Raw genomic sequence first — 14,553 nt, 5'->3', positions numbered from 1 at the left:
TGTACATCAGAGAAGATACAACATAAGCAAGGATCTAGTCAGGAGAAAACAACTTGGATAAGTGCCATAAAACAACTTCAAGTCTGATAAAAGGACTGTGGTGTCTACAGGCAGTGCAGGAGGCAACAGGATGTTTCTTGTTTTTTTTTTTTATTGCAGTCTGTCAAGTGCAAAGGTGTTTAGTGCAGAGCTGAGTTTTTAGTCTTTTCTTAAAGACTGAGAGAGACTCTGCAGATTGAACAGAGTTTGGTAACTCATTCCACCACTGGTAGGGTGACCATACGTCCTCTTTTGCCCGGACATGTCCTCTTTTGAGAGGCTGTCCGGCCTGTCCGGTCGGCGTTTATAAAGTCCTTCAAATGTCCGGGTTTTTGATCTTGCCTAGCTTGAGCGCGTCACAGACCAGTGTATTTATCATTGATGTTGAATGGTTCCTTTGGAAACACGCTCTGAGAGGCGGAGTTTGAGCCGAACCCCGGAATGTGTATTAATCATTCACAAATCAGTACACTCACTCACTCCTCGCAGGCTCACAGGCAGGTAGGCACACTGCGAGAGAACACTCGAACCGAAAGAAAATGCCGAAATGCAAATGTCATTTCACTGATGAAATGCGAAAAAAGTACCCCTGTTTTCGTCCGGGTCGTGTCAAATGGGAGGCAGAATGTACAGTCTGTAAAGCTGGGACTTATGTCTCTGTAGCTAATAAGAAAAGGAAAAAGAAAGAAAAAAGGACTGTTGACTTGAGGCATTATTCATATTTTTTTTTCATTTGCCATTAGACACATTATTTTGAAGAATGGGCTAACTGAACATTGAAGAATAGGCTACCTCTCTTTTTTCTTTTTGTTTAATATTTTGAGGCATTATTTCTATTTTTACATAATTGATAATTGGGAGGTTATTTTGAAGAATGGTACTCTACCTTACTTTTCCTAACTAAGGTGTAAGTGTCAGACTTAAGAGAGATGATTATTTCTTATTTTGTTAAACATCTGAATACATGTGTTCCTACACAACTGGAGTCAATAACTATTGAAGACTAGAGCATGCCATATTTGTATGTGACTGATTATATTGTTTAGGAGAATTGCTTTAAATTAATAAATATATTATTTATAAAGCAACTGTTTGTGAGTGTTTTGGGGCATTTTTCTGTATATCAAGGTAACACTTTAGTGTTCTTTTCTGGGGAATTCAGAATATTTGTTTAACTGAGTTAGAAGAACAGAAAGCCCCCTGACCCACGGAAAACCCCTATAAAGGGGGGGGGTACTGAAAATTTTTCGCGTGGGAGCTGGAAGTGTGTCCTCTTTTCAGAGAAATAGAATATGGTCACCCTAACCACTGGGGAACCACAGAGTCTGGTTATCGACTGACCGAGTTGTGGTGGTTGTATCAGGAATCTTTTGTTGGCCGACTGTAGTGAGCAGGAGGGAGTGTAGACCTGAATGAGAAAGTTCAGGTAGGAGGGAGCTGTTTTCATTGTAGTCGCAAGTATGCTATCAGTGAAGCTATCTGAACAGTGGGGTGACATGCTGTTTTGACTGCTTGAAAACCAGACATGCTGCTGCATTCTGGATCGTCTCCAGATGTTTTACCATGCATGAGGGTAGGCCTGCCAGTAAGGATTTGCAGAAGTCGATGCTTGAACTATTAAGAGCCTGTACCAGGAGTTGTGGTGCATGTTCAGACAGGAAGGATCTGGTCTTCTTAATGTTGCACAGGGCGAATCGACACGACAGAGCGAGAGGCCATATGAGCCTTGAAGGTTCGTTGGTCATCCATCATGACACCCAAGCTTCTGGGAGACTTCGTGGATTTGAGTTGGATTGATTCAAGCTGGATGTTGATTTCTTGTACAGAGAGACTGGCTGAGATGACAAGGAGGTCTTACAGGTATGCAGAGGCGGACTTACCATTAGGCAAACACAGGCAATTGCCTGGGGCCCCAAGATTTCCAGGGGCCCCCAAACGTCTCGTGAAAGCTGATTAATAAAGGTGTTTTTTTTATTTGAAGCAATTACTATTGTTTTAGTCTTAATTTGCACGCTTAAAAATAAATAAAAATGGTTGATTTATCACTATCATGATCGTTATCCCCCCTCCTGTCTCGCGCAATAGACTATCCCATGTTACTGCGCACGCGCAGGCTTGATTCAGGAAGACGGCAGCAAAACAAACTTGTTGGCGCGGTTTTGAGAGAGCGGGTGAGCAGTGAGAAAGATGAAGCGGAGTTATCTGAGTGGAGCGGAGAAGAGAAGAAGGCGAGAAGAAAATAAACAGTTTTTATCAAAACTACCGAAGGTATCAACCTTTTTCACGGTGACACCGAGTGGGGATTCTCTGCAACAGCTAGAGCTAGATGCTGCTGTCAGTAGCAGCTCTGCTGTCAGTGTCAGCCGAGGAGATGTGGCGAGTGAAGCAAAAGATTCTTTTCATGAAGATGTGAGTATTAAATCGGTCGAGATGGTAAACTATATTAAATGTTGATTAATGTTATTTTCAATCACAGCAATAGTATTGAGATAGTTCTTAGATAATTATCCCCTCCATTTCACAATATTTAGTTGATTCAAAATCTTTGTTTAGTGAAAAATATTATTCACTGGACATGGGGAAATATATGAAAACGGTTATGCAACTAGAAACTTAGGCTGTCAGATAGTTGTAATTACAACTTGACGTATATCCAAATCTCAGCATCGCTCTCAGAATTCTTCTCACTCTCCCTGCCACAGTGGCTTCAGGTGAGAGAAGTTTTTCAAAACTAAAAATGATTAAAACCTACCTGAGGTCAACTATGTCCCAGGACAGGCTGTCAGCACTTGCAGTACTCTCCATTGAGCAGGAAGTCAGAAAGTTACTGGATATGGAGCTACTCATTACAAAGTTTGCTGAGGCAAAGACTCGAAAGGTTAAATTTTAGTGATAATTTTAAGAAAAGGGAGAGAAGAAAACATCACAAAGACAAAAGGGAGACAAAACCATCACAGAGAAAAGGGGAGAAAGAAGGAAAGAGGGAAAGAACAAAACATCAAAGAAAAAAAGAAGACAAAACTATCACAGAGAAAGAAGGGAGAAAGAGAAGGAAAAGGGAGAAAAAAACATCAGAGAAAGAAGGGAGAAAGAGAAGGAAAAATGGAGACAAAAACATCACAGAGAAAGAAGGGAGAGCAAGAAAGAGGGAGAGAAGAAAACATCAAAAAGACAGAAGGGAGACAAAACCAGAGAAAGTAGGGAGGACGGAAATACAAAAGGTAAATTTGATGAAATTATGCTGGTAAAATTTTTGTTCTCATAATTGATCTTGTTATCTTTTATGGTGTTTTTTTTTTTTTTTTAGAAACGCAACATACAACTTCATCCAGGCTGAACCTGCTGCTGCTGCCACACTAAAGACGTGTTGAGGTGAAAATAAAACTTTTGTCAGTGCAGTACGAGGATGTCAAGGGCCCCAATGACTGGATTTGCCTTGGGCCCCCAAATGACTAAATACACCCCTGCAGGTATGTAAGTTTTAAGCTAACAAAGATGAAGGGAAGAGGAATATTTCCACCTCAGGACTTACTTGTCTATCATAGTCTTGAAGTCCAACACAGCCGCCAGCATTCTGGCGGCACACCTAAACAGAGAAAATGGGGTTATTCATTTAACTGAAATTCATATGACGTAGTGTTACAACCTTGGCTCGTGAAATGGGTAAGGGAAGCAACATAAGAGCCAGATGGTTTTGGCTTTAAAGATTTTTTTTACAAAGAAATTAAAATGAGGTACAAATAAAAGAAAAACGGAGAACACTAGTCACGACGTAAAAACAAACACAAACGAGAACAAAAAGAGACTCTAAACAAGAGCTATCGGTTAACAGAAAAATCCTAAATGTACCTGAAAAACCTAAACACAGCGTGTGTAAACAATGACAACGGAAAAGACTAGTGCCTCCACAATGACAAAACGACCGGATGGCTAACAATGTTTCTACAACGACGAGGCACAGGAGCAAGGCTGGAATACTGCGACAAGCCGTCTATCCTCAGGCACTCCAGCTTCTTATCCTGAACCAGGGCCGGTGCGGATTGGCTGACGAGGGTACAGCAGCTGATCCCAATCACCTAGCACAGGTGGAGCGGATTGACAGCAGCCTGGGAAAATAGACAGCCACACACACACGCACACACAAGCACAGGGGAGGAGCCAGAATGACCGTAACACATAGCATTACATAAAGTTAAGAATTAGAGAAACAAATTCATTTTAATAGAGAAGATTGTAGCAATGTGGGGGGTAGCAGGTCTCAGCAGTGTTGCCAACTTAGCGACTTTCTCGCTAAAGCTAGCGACTTTTCAAAGCTCCTAGCGACTTTTTTTTGTCAAAAGCGACTAGCGACAAATCTAGTGACTTTTTCTGCCATTTTGGAGACTCTAATAGGAAAACTCGGCTCATTCTGCAGTTACTGTCCTCAACAAGCAGTCAGGTGCTGCTGTGAGCTTCTCCCCCTCCCAGAGCACAGGCTGTCAGTCCAGTAACCCCCCAGCAGACCCAGTGAGGGGAGGGGGAGACCCACATCACTCTGCGGCCAGACGATAGATGAATCGTGCATGCGCAGTCACTACAGATCCCATCCAGACTTACGGAGCCATATAAACGAAAATGTTTCTTCACTGTCATGCTAAAATAAACCACAGCATTTAGCTTCTAGTAAAAAACATATTTTGGGTGTTTTATACTCACTTTTTGGTCTCTTCCACAACGTTATTCCCCTCTTCTACAACGTTGATTACAATTACATGCAAACTGGGAAATATGCAAATTAGGCGATGACGTCATTTAGCGACTTCTAGCGACTTTTAAGACAGCCAACAGCGACTTTCCTTACTGAGGAGTTGGCAACAGTGGGTCTTAGCTGTCTTCCTTTTATTATTCCAGATATGATGGTGCAAACTGTCTCAATTAAAAGCAAGCAGTGATGTTTTAACCCCCATACATTATTCATAAAGACACAGATTAGGGTACAGAGCAAAGTCTTCCCCCTCAGCTAGTTCACAGCTTGTGGAATTGAAGTAATGAACTATTTTACAGATCCTCATGCAGATTTTGCAGCAATAAAATGACAGCACTAACATCAGCAATTCTTAATGATGTGCGATGCCACTAATTTCCTTTTCTGATCATTTAGAATCAGATAATACCTGATTCCAATACCAATGCTGGTATTTGTCTTGTACAAAATGATTGTGTTCAGAAAAAGGAAATTACCAGAACTGTGGACTTGTTCTGAGTCTATCTGTATGTCTGCATCATGGTGCCACATTGTAAAAGAATTTCCAGAGGAAAAGAAATCTTGGAAGAATTACCACCATGTCATCACACTTCTATCTCCATGCTTCACTGTCAGGACTATACATCTACTGATGTGGTCCCTTGGATGATATCCACAAAGATTCGTATTATGCATTGTCCTTCACACTTTGAGCCATCCCAGAAACTCTGATTTCACTTGACAACCTCTGTGCCAAGTTTGAAGCATTTGACTTTTTTTTCAGAGCTAGACCCTGTGTGTAGAATATTTTCTTTGGCATTGTTTGAGGAGCGCTGCAGCGCTGATTAGTCGTACAATGACTTGTTCATTGCCTTTTGAATATTACAGTAACTGTGCTTAAGACTGACTTTAAGTTGATCACTAACTTTCCTATTCTCATAACAAGTCAAATAGTCATATTTTTTAGATCGTCTGACAACCGCTTTTCATGTGCAGCCATGCCATGATACAGACATGCAGACAGACACATGACATAGGTCCAAAACTGAAAAACTCTGGTGTTAATAGCTTATTTTATGACCACGTTCATGGAATTAGGCTGACTAGAAATCACAGGTGTTCTAAATTTTGTGTCAGTGATCACAGAGTTGTTTACTTTTGTTGCATTAAGTATCTACCTTGGGACCTGTATTTTTGATAGAGTATTTCTAAAGAAGTTTTGTTTCTTCATAAGAGGAATGTTCTTCTTGCCAGCTTAGATATAATACTGTTATTGAGAGGTGACACTTTTGAGGGTGCACTCACTTGTATACTGTACCAGTAAACTAAAATATGATTTGAATAACAATAGCAAGGAAAGATGTCACACCAAATAGGTAATGTTGTCTTTACTAACTTTAAAGATTATGAAAAATTAGTGTTGTGGCGGCTATCAGACAGAGAAAAAGCAAGAGAGATGCACAACACACAGTAGCACTGTCCAACACATTACTCTGAAAATAAAACCTAGAGAGAGGTCATATGTCAAGGCGGCACAATATTTTGCACCTTAATATAATGATGGTGACACAGAAAAAGAAAATGGATGATGAAAACAGGGTTTTCAACCCTGTATGGGAAATTGAATATGCTTTTGTGAAGATACATGGGAAACCGATGTGTCTCATCTGTCAAAAAACTATTGCTGTGTAAAAGTAAGCAAATATACAACGCCACCACAAACAGAGATCTAAGGAGGAACAAATTTTGCTGGGTGGGTTTCAAGCCCAGTAATCCATGTTCCGCAGTGTTGTTAAAAGCAGTGACAACATTATAGAGGCCTCATTCTTAATCACCTGGAATACTGTGAAAGACATTAAGCATTTCTAAAAAATATATTTGTGGACTGTGTGGAATCAGTATTTTCAGAATTCAAGAACGATCATCAGACAGATCTCAAAGCTGCAGTTGTCTGATTTAACAACCAGGAGAGCAGAGGTGATTTCAGACGGTCTCTTATCTAGTTGCTATAAGACATTGAAAGGGCTGAATACTTTAGTCTAGCATTGGATGAATCCACAGACCGCACAGACATCACGCAACTTAAAGTCTGGCTGTGCTTTCTCAAACGGGACAAATTTGTTGAGGAAATGCTGGCTTTGCTACCACAAACTGAGCAAACACAGGGGCCGGACATTCACTTTGCCTGGTCTTTCACAGACCAGGTAAAAACAGCAGCTTAAAAAAGCTGGTTTCTTTGACAACTGATGGGGCTCTGTCCATGCTAAAGAAGGAGAGAGGATTAACTGCTTTGCTCAGAAATGATCCTGAAATGCTGGACTCCTTGTCATATCACTGCACTTTGCATAGAGAGCAGCAAGCTGAGAGGCAGAGAGCTCAAAGTGACAATAGACTTGAATGTGAGACGAATAACACAAATAAAACGTCAGCCTGACCAACACTTCACCAGCAGTCACTACACTACATTTGTTATTCAAATTTAGAATTTGTTAAATATTCCATGACGCTTTTGGAATTAAAATGACTAGCAAGACAGCATACTAAACAGCAGTGGTAAATACAGTGAATTAAATGGTACAAATCATAGACTGTATATAAAGGACATTTTTATATACAGTCTATGGTATAAATATATGTTGACAACAATTTGTGGTCCATTGCACCTGCTGTGGTTTAAATGTGGCCCTCCTGGTTTCTGAAGTTGAGTACCCCTAATCTAGAGCCTCAAAGCTCCAGTTGTTTCATCGATCAGGGACAATTATACCATACTTACTAAATACAGTTTACTCTTCCTTAGGAAACAGATGACTCTGGTCATTACTTCATTCTGAATCTTTTTGCCTTGCACAAGACATTGCACCCCAAGCTGCTCCCAAGGAAGGTTTAAAAGACTTGACCTTGTCCTCCTGTCTGACTGTGGCCAGCAAAGCCACTGCTGAAAGCCCTGAAAGCATTATATATGCTTTGAAGCCTTTAGCTGCTTCTGTTTTTTAGAATTTAACTCTGATTCTGTTTTTTAAGTTGAGTGAATGTGTGCTTGTGTGCTCACCTTGTTTGTCCATGCTTATCTTTGAAGTCCATTTGAGGAAAGACCACCCCTATATTTGAATGAACCACCAGAGGGAACCGGATGCTGTAATAGTCACCCTGCAGCCCATAGCCTGTTGACTACAAGCAATGACAAACAAGCTTCATTTACACTGCTGAGATGACTCTATCCAACAAAAAGACCTATGCTGTTCTGACTAACCATACCTGTGCAGTGGTGTGTCTGCATTGCTCTGCAATTACACTGCCAGAGCAGCGTAATAAGCAGGAGTGTTTCTATGCCACTGTGTTCAGATTCTTTTTGTACTGTCTCAAACGAAGTGGTTCATGTTGGCATGGAGCTAACAAATGTTGAACAACAGCTGCCTTATCAAACTTTTTGCAATGCAGAAAAGAAAGAAGATATCAGAACCAACTATAGAGTCTCTACCTGGATTTATCAAGCTATGAAAAAAGGAAACAGCATATGGCCAAACTGGCAGAATACTAGCTCTTGAGTTTGCATAAAAAGCAAGTCAGACACAATTATAGCCTACTACATATTACATGTTTTGTCACAAAAGCATAATCTTTGCACACATCAATATGATGCGTTTACACTGGAAGTAAATACTGCCAAGTGGACAAACCACAGTGATAGTGATCTGCATTACACCGTCAGGCACATGCACATATGGTTATAATGTAGAGTATATGGCTACATTGTACCTATGGTGTAGATTCAGTGTAAAAGTATAGATCAAACTTAAGTAACACAGAAAATTCACAAAGACACTAATAATAGTTCATTAGCATATAATAGGTCACTAAGTCACTTGAGTTTGCACAGCACTGTAGCTGTTTCATGCTGCATGTAATCCCTGTAATGTAAACAAGTTTCTCTTAAAATGAAACTTGGCCACCAACCAGGGAAATTTGGGTTCCAATTACATGAAGCAAAATCACTCAAATCCACTGGGTTTAGCTTTCAGGTTTGGCTTGCAGATATTTGACCTGCAAGGTTGATGTGCCAGGAAAATGTCTTTGCAGTAAAAAATAATAATTATATCAAAACCAGTTAGCCATTACATACAATTTGTAACTGAAGGAATTTTGCAGGACAATTTTGACGAGACAATAACACAACACAGCTACAAAAAACAAATGTTTGGACTTAGCCCTTACTTTGTCTCTGTCAAAATGCTCTTTATAATTATAATGACAGATATCCCATTTGAACTTCAACTTTGAGCTCTCGTTAACTCGCAGACCCCCCCTAAATTTGGCGAAAACCACCTGGTATCATAAAAAGGCATGTCTTTTACATGCCAGGTCACTTCTTCTTCCCTTACCCTAATCTTAATCATCTCACATGGTATTTTAATGTCATAAAATGACACGCAGAAACATGAATAAGTGCAAAAATGATATGAGAAATCTGCCAGATGTGCCATAATGTTACGTAGGCCCAAAGTGTCTACAGCTATTAATTTAGTTGTTGAGCTCACCCAGTTGTCAGTCTTGCGTGCTTTCATCTCCAGGCTCCTCTGCAGTCTCTCTCCAACCCCTCCTGCTTTCTGAAACTCTTTTACTAGCTCCTTTGTGTGTTTCAGCTCTTCCACCTCTACGATGGGCTCCAGGAAGTTGAGATACCACTCACAGGTTTGCTGCAGTGGGGGGACAGGCAGACTGGGCAGTCCTGTCTGGTGGGTGAAGTATCTGCCAGTAACCAGAGATGCTGATACAGACTTCACCAATTGACAGGATTTCCCCAAGCCATAAGGATATATTATCCCAGCATTTACCTGGCAGATGCAAGAATGTGATAGTTACTACATCAATTCTGTGAGAAAAGGAATAAGAAAGAGAACCAAAAGAAACAAATAAAAGAGGACAAAAACAAGAAAGTAATAAAGTTTAAGAAGTGAGAACAGTTTGGGTGGTCAACACCCAATCGTACAATATGTCAACAAAAGCCAAATCCAACCTAATTGTAAGCACTATCTTTGTGCAAGCAAAGAGACATTTTGGTACCCAAATACTGTTTTCTAGCTGATGTAACTTCAGTGTGCTACATCATAAAGACGTGCAGTTAAGTCATGTTACTTACCATTGTTCTGGTGCAAATTCTCAACATTGTTCTCTCAGAGAAATGTCTAAATAATGAGGCTTGACAGTATTTCACCTGCTCAAATGGCTTTGCAAAAGAAGAACTTTGAGCAAATAAGAGAAGACGGTGTTGAAAAAATGTTGAAAAACGGTGAAAAATGTTGGAATTAAAACTAAAATTAAACTGCAACACAGCAGCAGATCAGAATTGAAACTGCGTTACAGCAAGAAGAATTAAAACTGCATCACAGCAAGCCCTAGACACAGTAGCACGATGTGAGCTTGATTGATGTGGAGGAGCTGTGTGTGGCAGAGGAGACGTCTCACACGACCTAATGACAAAAAATGGTCAAAACTGGTTTTGGCCGGCTGTAACTGTGTCAGGCGAGGTCATGTAAGGACAGGAGGGGATACCTTGGGTGTAAAAAAAACAAAAATGTATCTGTTGGGATGTCCCGTGGTAAATAAAGGCTCTGATGGGTTGGGCAGTGAGACAGCAGGAGGGATCTGTCACACCTCTTGGAGGATCTGCTCACCTGTTGATGTTTTTAGGAAAGCACCAGGAGTTCAGACACTATTAAAAACAGAATAAATAATATAAGGGTGTCAGGAAAGTTATGTTCACAATAAGAAAAATGGGATGGACCTGGGGCGTGGAACCCCAGAGCCAAAAAGTATAAAAGACAGGGCATCAGAGGGCATAGTCAGATTTACCTCTCAGAGTGTTTGATCTGTGCTGCACGGAATAAACACTTTATTTTTTAATCTGAAGATTGCTTCAAGACTCTTCTGTTTTTCCTTGGTGAGACTGCTGCAACTATTATTTTTAAGTGAGTATATTTTTCACTGATTTGGAACCTAAAATAGAGACAATAGACATAATTTGAGAAGACAATGTATCCACTACAATAGTAAATACTCCTCTGTTCCTAACACTCACACTAACAATTATAATAAATAAACAGGATAAAATGCTGCCAGGTGAAGTGTTTTGCATACTCTTTGCTGCAGAACATACACTATCAGTCAAACATTTGGACAAACCTTCTCATTTACTGTTGTTTCTATATTTTCATGACTATTTACATTGTAAATTCTCACTGAAGGCAACAAAACTATAAATGAACACATATGGAATTATGTAGTAAACAAGAAGTGTGAAATAAGTCAAAACATTTTTTTATATTTTAGATTCTTCAAAATAGCAACACCTTTGCTTTGATTACTGATTTGCAAACTCTTGGCATTCTCTCAGTGAACTTCATGAGGTAGAACCTGAAATGGTTTTCCAACAGTCTTGAATGAGTTCCCAGAGATGCTGAGCACTTGCTGACCCTTTTGCCTTCACTCTGCAGTCCATCTCATCTCAAACCATCTGGATTGGGTCAGGTGACTGTGGAAGCCAGGTCATCTGAAGCAGCACACCATCACTCTCTTTCTTGGTCAAATAGCCCTCACACAGCCTGGAGGTGTGTTTGGAGTCATTGTGCTATTGAAAAATAAATGATGGACTGATGAAATGTAAATTGGATGGGATGGCATGTCGCTGCAGGATCCTGTGGGAGCCATGTTGGTTCAGTGGACTTTCAGTTTTGAATAAATCCCCAACAGTGTCACCAGCAAAGCACCCCCACACCATCACACCTTCTCCTCCATACTTCATGGTGGGAACCATGCATGTAGAGACCATCTGGTCACCTTTTCTGCATCGCACAAAGACATGGCGGGTTTAACTAAAGAGCTCAAAGTTGGACTCATCAGCCCAAAGCACAGATCTCCACTGGTCTAATGTTCATTCCTTGTGTTTCTTGGCTCAAACTAATCTCTTCTGCTTGTTGCTTTTCCTTAGTGGTTTGTTAGCAGCTCTTTGACCATAAAGTCCTGAATGGTCAGTCTCCTCTGAACAGTTGACGTAGAGATGGGTCTGCTACTAGAACTCTGTGTGGAAGGTTGGTGACTCGGACGAACTCGTCCTAAGCAGCAGAGGGGACTCTTAGTCTTCCTTTCCTGGGGCGATCCTTGTGAGCCACAAACAACATGTGGCAACTCCAGATTAAATTAACTTAAATTTTGTAAACATTTTAGAATTTATCCTGTTTCTGCATAAATGACCTGAAGCATCATCAGATTGCTATTCAAGTACTAAAAGTAGATAAAGACAATCTAATTAAACAAAAAAGACAAAACCCTTTACTTGGGCATTTATTCAGTGTTACTCTGAAAATACATGTCTGTGAGTGACAAAAGTTGCTTTTGATTATGCATGAAACTCTCCTGTTGCATGCATAATCACAAAATACGGTCAGAACAAAAGAGAGTAAAATTTTCCATGGTTATGAGCAATCTGAAGTACTGTTTGAGAGAAATAAAGCCTTGACAAATGTTAGAAATAGACTGGTTTCACATTAAGCAATCAAGTAATCAATGTACAAATAATACCAAAAGTGCAATGTTTTACAAGGATATTATTTCTTTTTTGTTGAATCAATTTAAGCATAAAATGTTAATGGTATTTAAATAGACCACATACCATATAACACTCAAGGCCAATAATATTGGACGTGTATGTTATGTGTTAGAAAATTAAGCTTTTCAAGATCAGTGGTGGTGCAACGGTTAAGTCTCTTGACTACTGATAAGAAGGTCAGTGGTTCAAACCCCATGGCCACTGTCGGGTCTCTGAGCAAAATTCTTAATCCTTCCTGCTCCAAGACAAGACAATACTCTGACCCTGATCAGGATATACAAAAAGCAATATTTCACAGTGCTGTAATGTATTTGTGACAAATAAAGGCAAAAATGTATTAAAATTAAATTAGTTGAATGGATGTTCTGCATTTAACTTTGCAGGTAGTTGTATTGTGCATAATTGAAACTTTATGCTATGTCAATATTTAGCAGATCTAATTTGAGTATACAAGCTCTGTATTTGCTTTCTTAAATACCCGGAGGAATTATGTTACTCTTTGGAACACCATATCTGACAATCTATCAGTTTGTTTAAGAACGCTGGTGGGGAAGAGGGAGATTACATCCTCCAACAGATCCCAGTAGCCCTGTGGCCACTACGTCATTATTCAGAAAAACAGGTACTGTAAATATAGTCTTAACTGACATGTCTCTGCATTGGCTGCCTGTATCTTTTAGAATTGATTTTAAGATTCTTTTACTAGTTTTTAAGTCTTTAAATGGTCTTGCTCCTTTTTATTTATCCAATTTGCTTTTACCCTATGGACCCAGTAGAGCCCTCAGGTCTTCAGGTAGTGGTCTTTTAATAGGCAGACGGCACCCAGTGCAGAGGTGTTGCTCAATGTAAAGGGGATGCAGAGGTGTTCCTGGTGGACAGTACGGGACGACGATGCAGAGCAACGCTGAGAGACGCGTTGTTAATACCGTCTTACCCCCAAGACATCTTTTCAGTGAGGTCAGCCACTGCTTTTGGAGCAGAGGTCACATTTAAACAAGGACAGGACATGTTGACACATAAAGACGGTACCAGGTTTAACATTCATGTGTATGGTAAATTGTATTATTTACACACTGAGGTTGAAGATAGTGATAAGTGTAATACCTGTCACGACATGCAGACGTGGCATGAAATATTAGGTCACTGCAACGATGAGGATGTGTTAAGATTACAGAAAGTGGTTAATGGCATGCAGATCAAAGGGAAGGCTAGTAAGACTGACCAACAGTGTGAGATATGTATTCAGGGAAAGTTTGTTCAGACTCAAAATAGAGACCCTGATACAAGAGCAGAAGCTCCCTTACAGATGGTGCACACAGACCTAGCAGGTCCCATTGCTAATTAGTCTATTGATGGATACAAATATGTGCAGTCATTTGCTGATGATTATTCAAATGCAGTGTTTGTGTACTTTCTTAAGACAAAGAGTGATACAGTGCAGGTGACTGAAAAGTTCCTGGCAGACACTGCCCCTTATGGAAAGGTAAAGTGCATCAGATCGGATAATGGCACAGAGTTTATGTGCAAGGACGTCCAGACTTTGTTAAGGAAAAATGGTATCAAGCATGAGACATCAGCCCCATATTCACCTCATCAAAATGGTACTGCTGAGAGGGGCTGGCGTACTCTTTTTGAAATGAGCAGATGTATGTTAATTGAAAGTCAACTGCCAAAATGTCTCTGGAACTATGCTGTTCAAACAGCAGCCATAGTATGCAAAAGATTCTTTAATAAGCGAACAGGGAAGACACCTTACGAGATGTTGACAGTTAAAAGGCCAAACTTATCCAAAATGCAGAAATTTGGATCTGTATGTTATACATACAAACAGAATAAGGGAAAACTTGATTCCAGGTGTGATCAGGGATTTTTTGTCGGTTATGACAAAAGCAGCCCTGCTTATTTGGTTTATTACCCTGACACTGAGAAGGTTCAGAAACACAGACTTGTTAAATTTGTTAACAAGGTAAATGAGGAAAAGCAAACATAGACAGTTGAGACAGGACATGACAATGATGAAGACAGAGTGAGACACCCCATCACTGACGTAGCCACTCAGGAAAACTGTGAGGACACTGAGAAGTCACAGGAGCCAAGAAAGAAAAGCAGAAATCCCCAAGGTAGTACATCTGATGAGTGTGATTAAGAAATATCAGGTGAGACTAGTAATGAAACTGCCAGTGGGAGG

General features: G+C 40.1%; 1 protein-coding gene across 1 annotated transcript in view; it reads right to left on the bottom strand.

Moving 5' to 3' along the window:
- Nucleotides 1-12,561, bottom strand: part of LOC110960011 (carnitine O-acetyltransferase-like) — a 33,807-nt gene extending 21,246 nt beyond the window's left edge. The window contains exons 1-4 of the mRNA XM_051944734.1: nt 12,557-12,561; nt 9,418-9,508; nt 7,812-7,930; nt 3,572-3,625 (exon numbers count right to left, since the gene is read on the bottom strand). Coding sequence (XP_051800694.1) covers nt 3,572-3,625; nt 7,812-7,930; nt 9,418-9,508; nt 12,557-12,561 — 269 coding nt within the window. The remainder of the gene's footprint in view (nt 1-3,571; nt 3,626-7,811; nt 7,931-9,417; nt 9,509-12,556) is intronic.
- Between the last annotated feature and the right edge of the window lie 1,992 nt (nt 12,562-14,553).

This window comes from Acanthochromis polyacanthus, chromosome 1 (genome assembly GCF_021347895.1).
Source record: "Acanthochromis polyacanthus isolate Apoly-LR-REF ecotype Palm Island chromosome 1, KAUST_Apoly_ChrSc, whole genome shotgun sequence".
In the NCBI taxonomy this organism is placed as follows: domain Eukaryota; kingdom Metazoa; phylum Chordata; class Actinopteri; family Pomacentridae; genus Acanthochromis; species Acanthochromis polyacanthus.
Note: the sequence above shows the minus strand (reverse complement) of the source record. Positions and strands in the feature narration are given on the sequence as shown.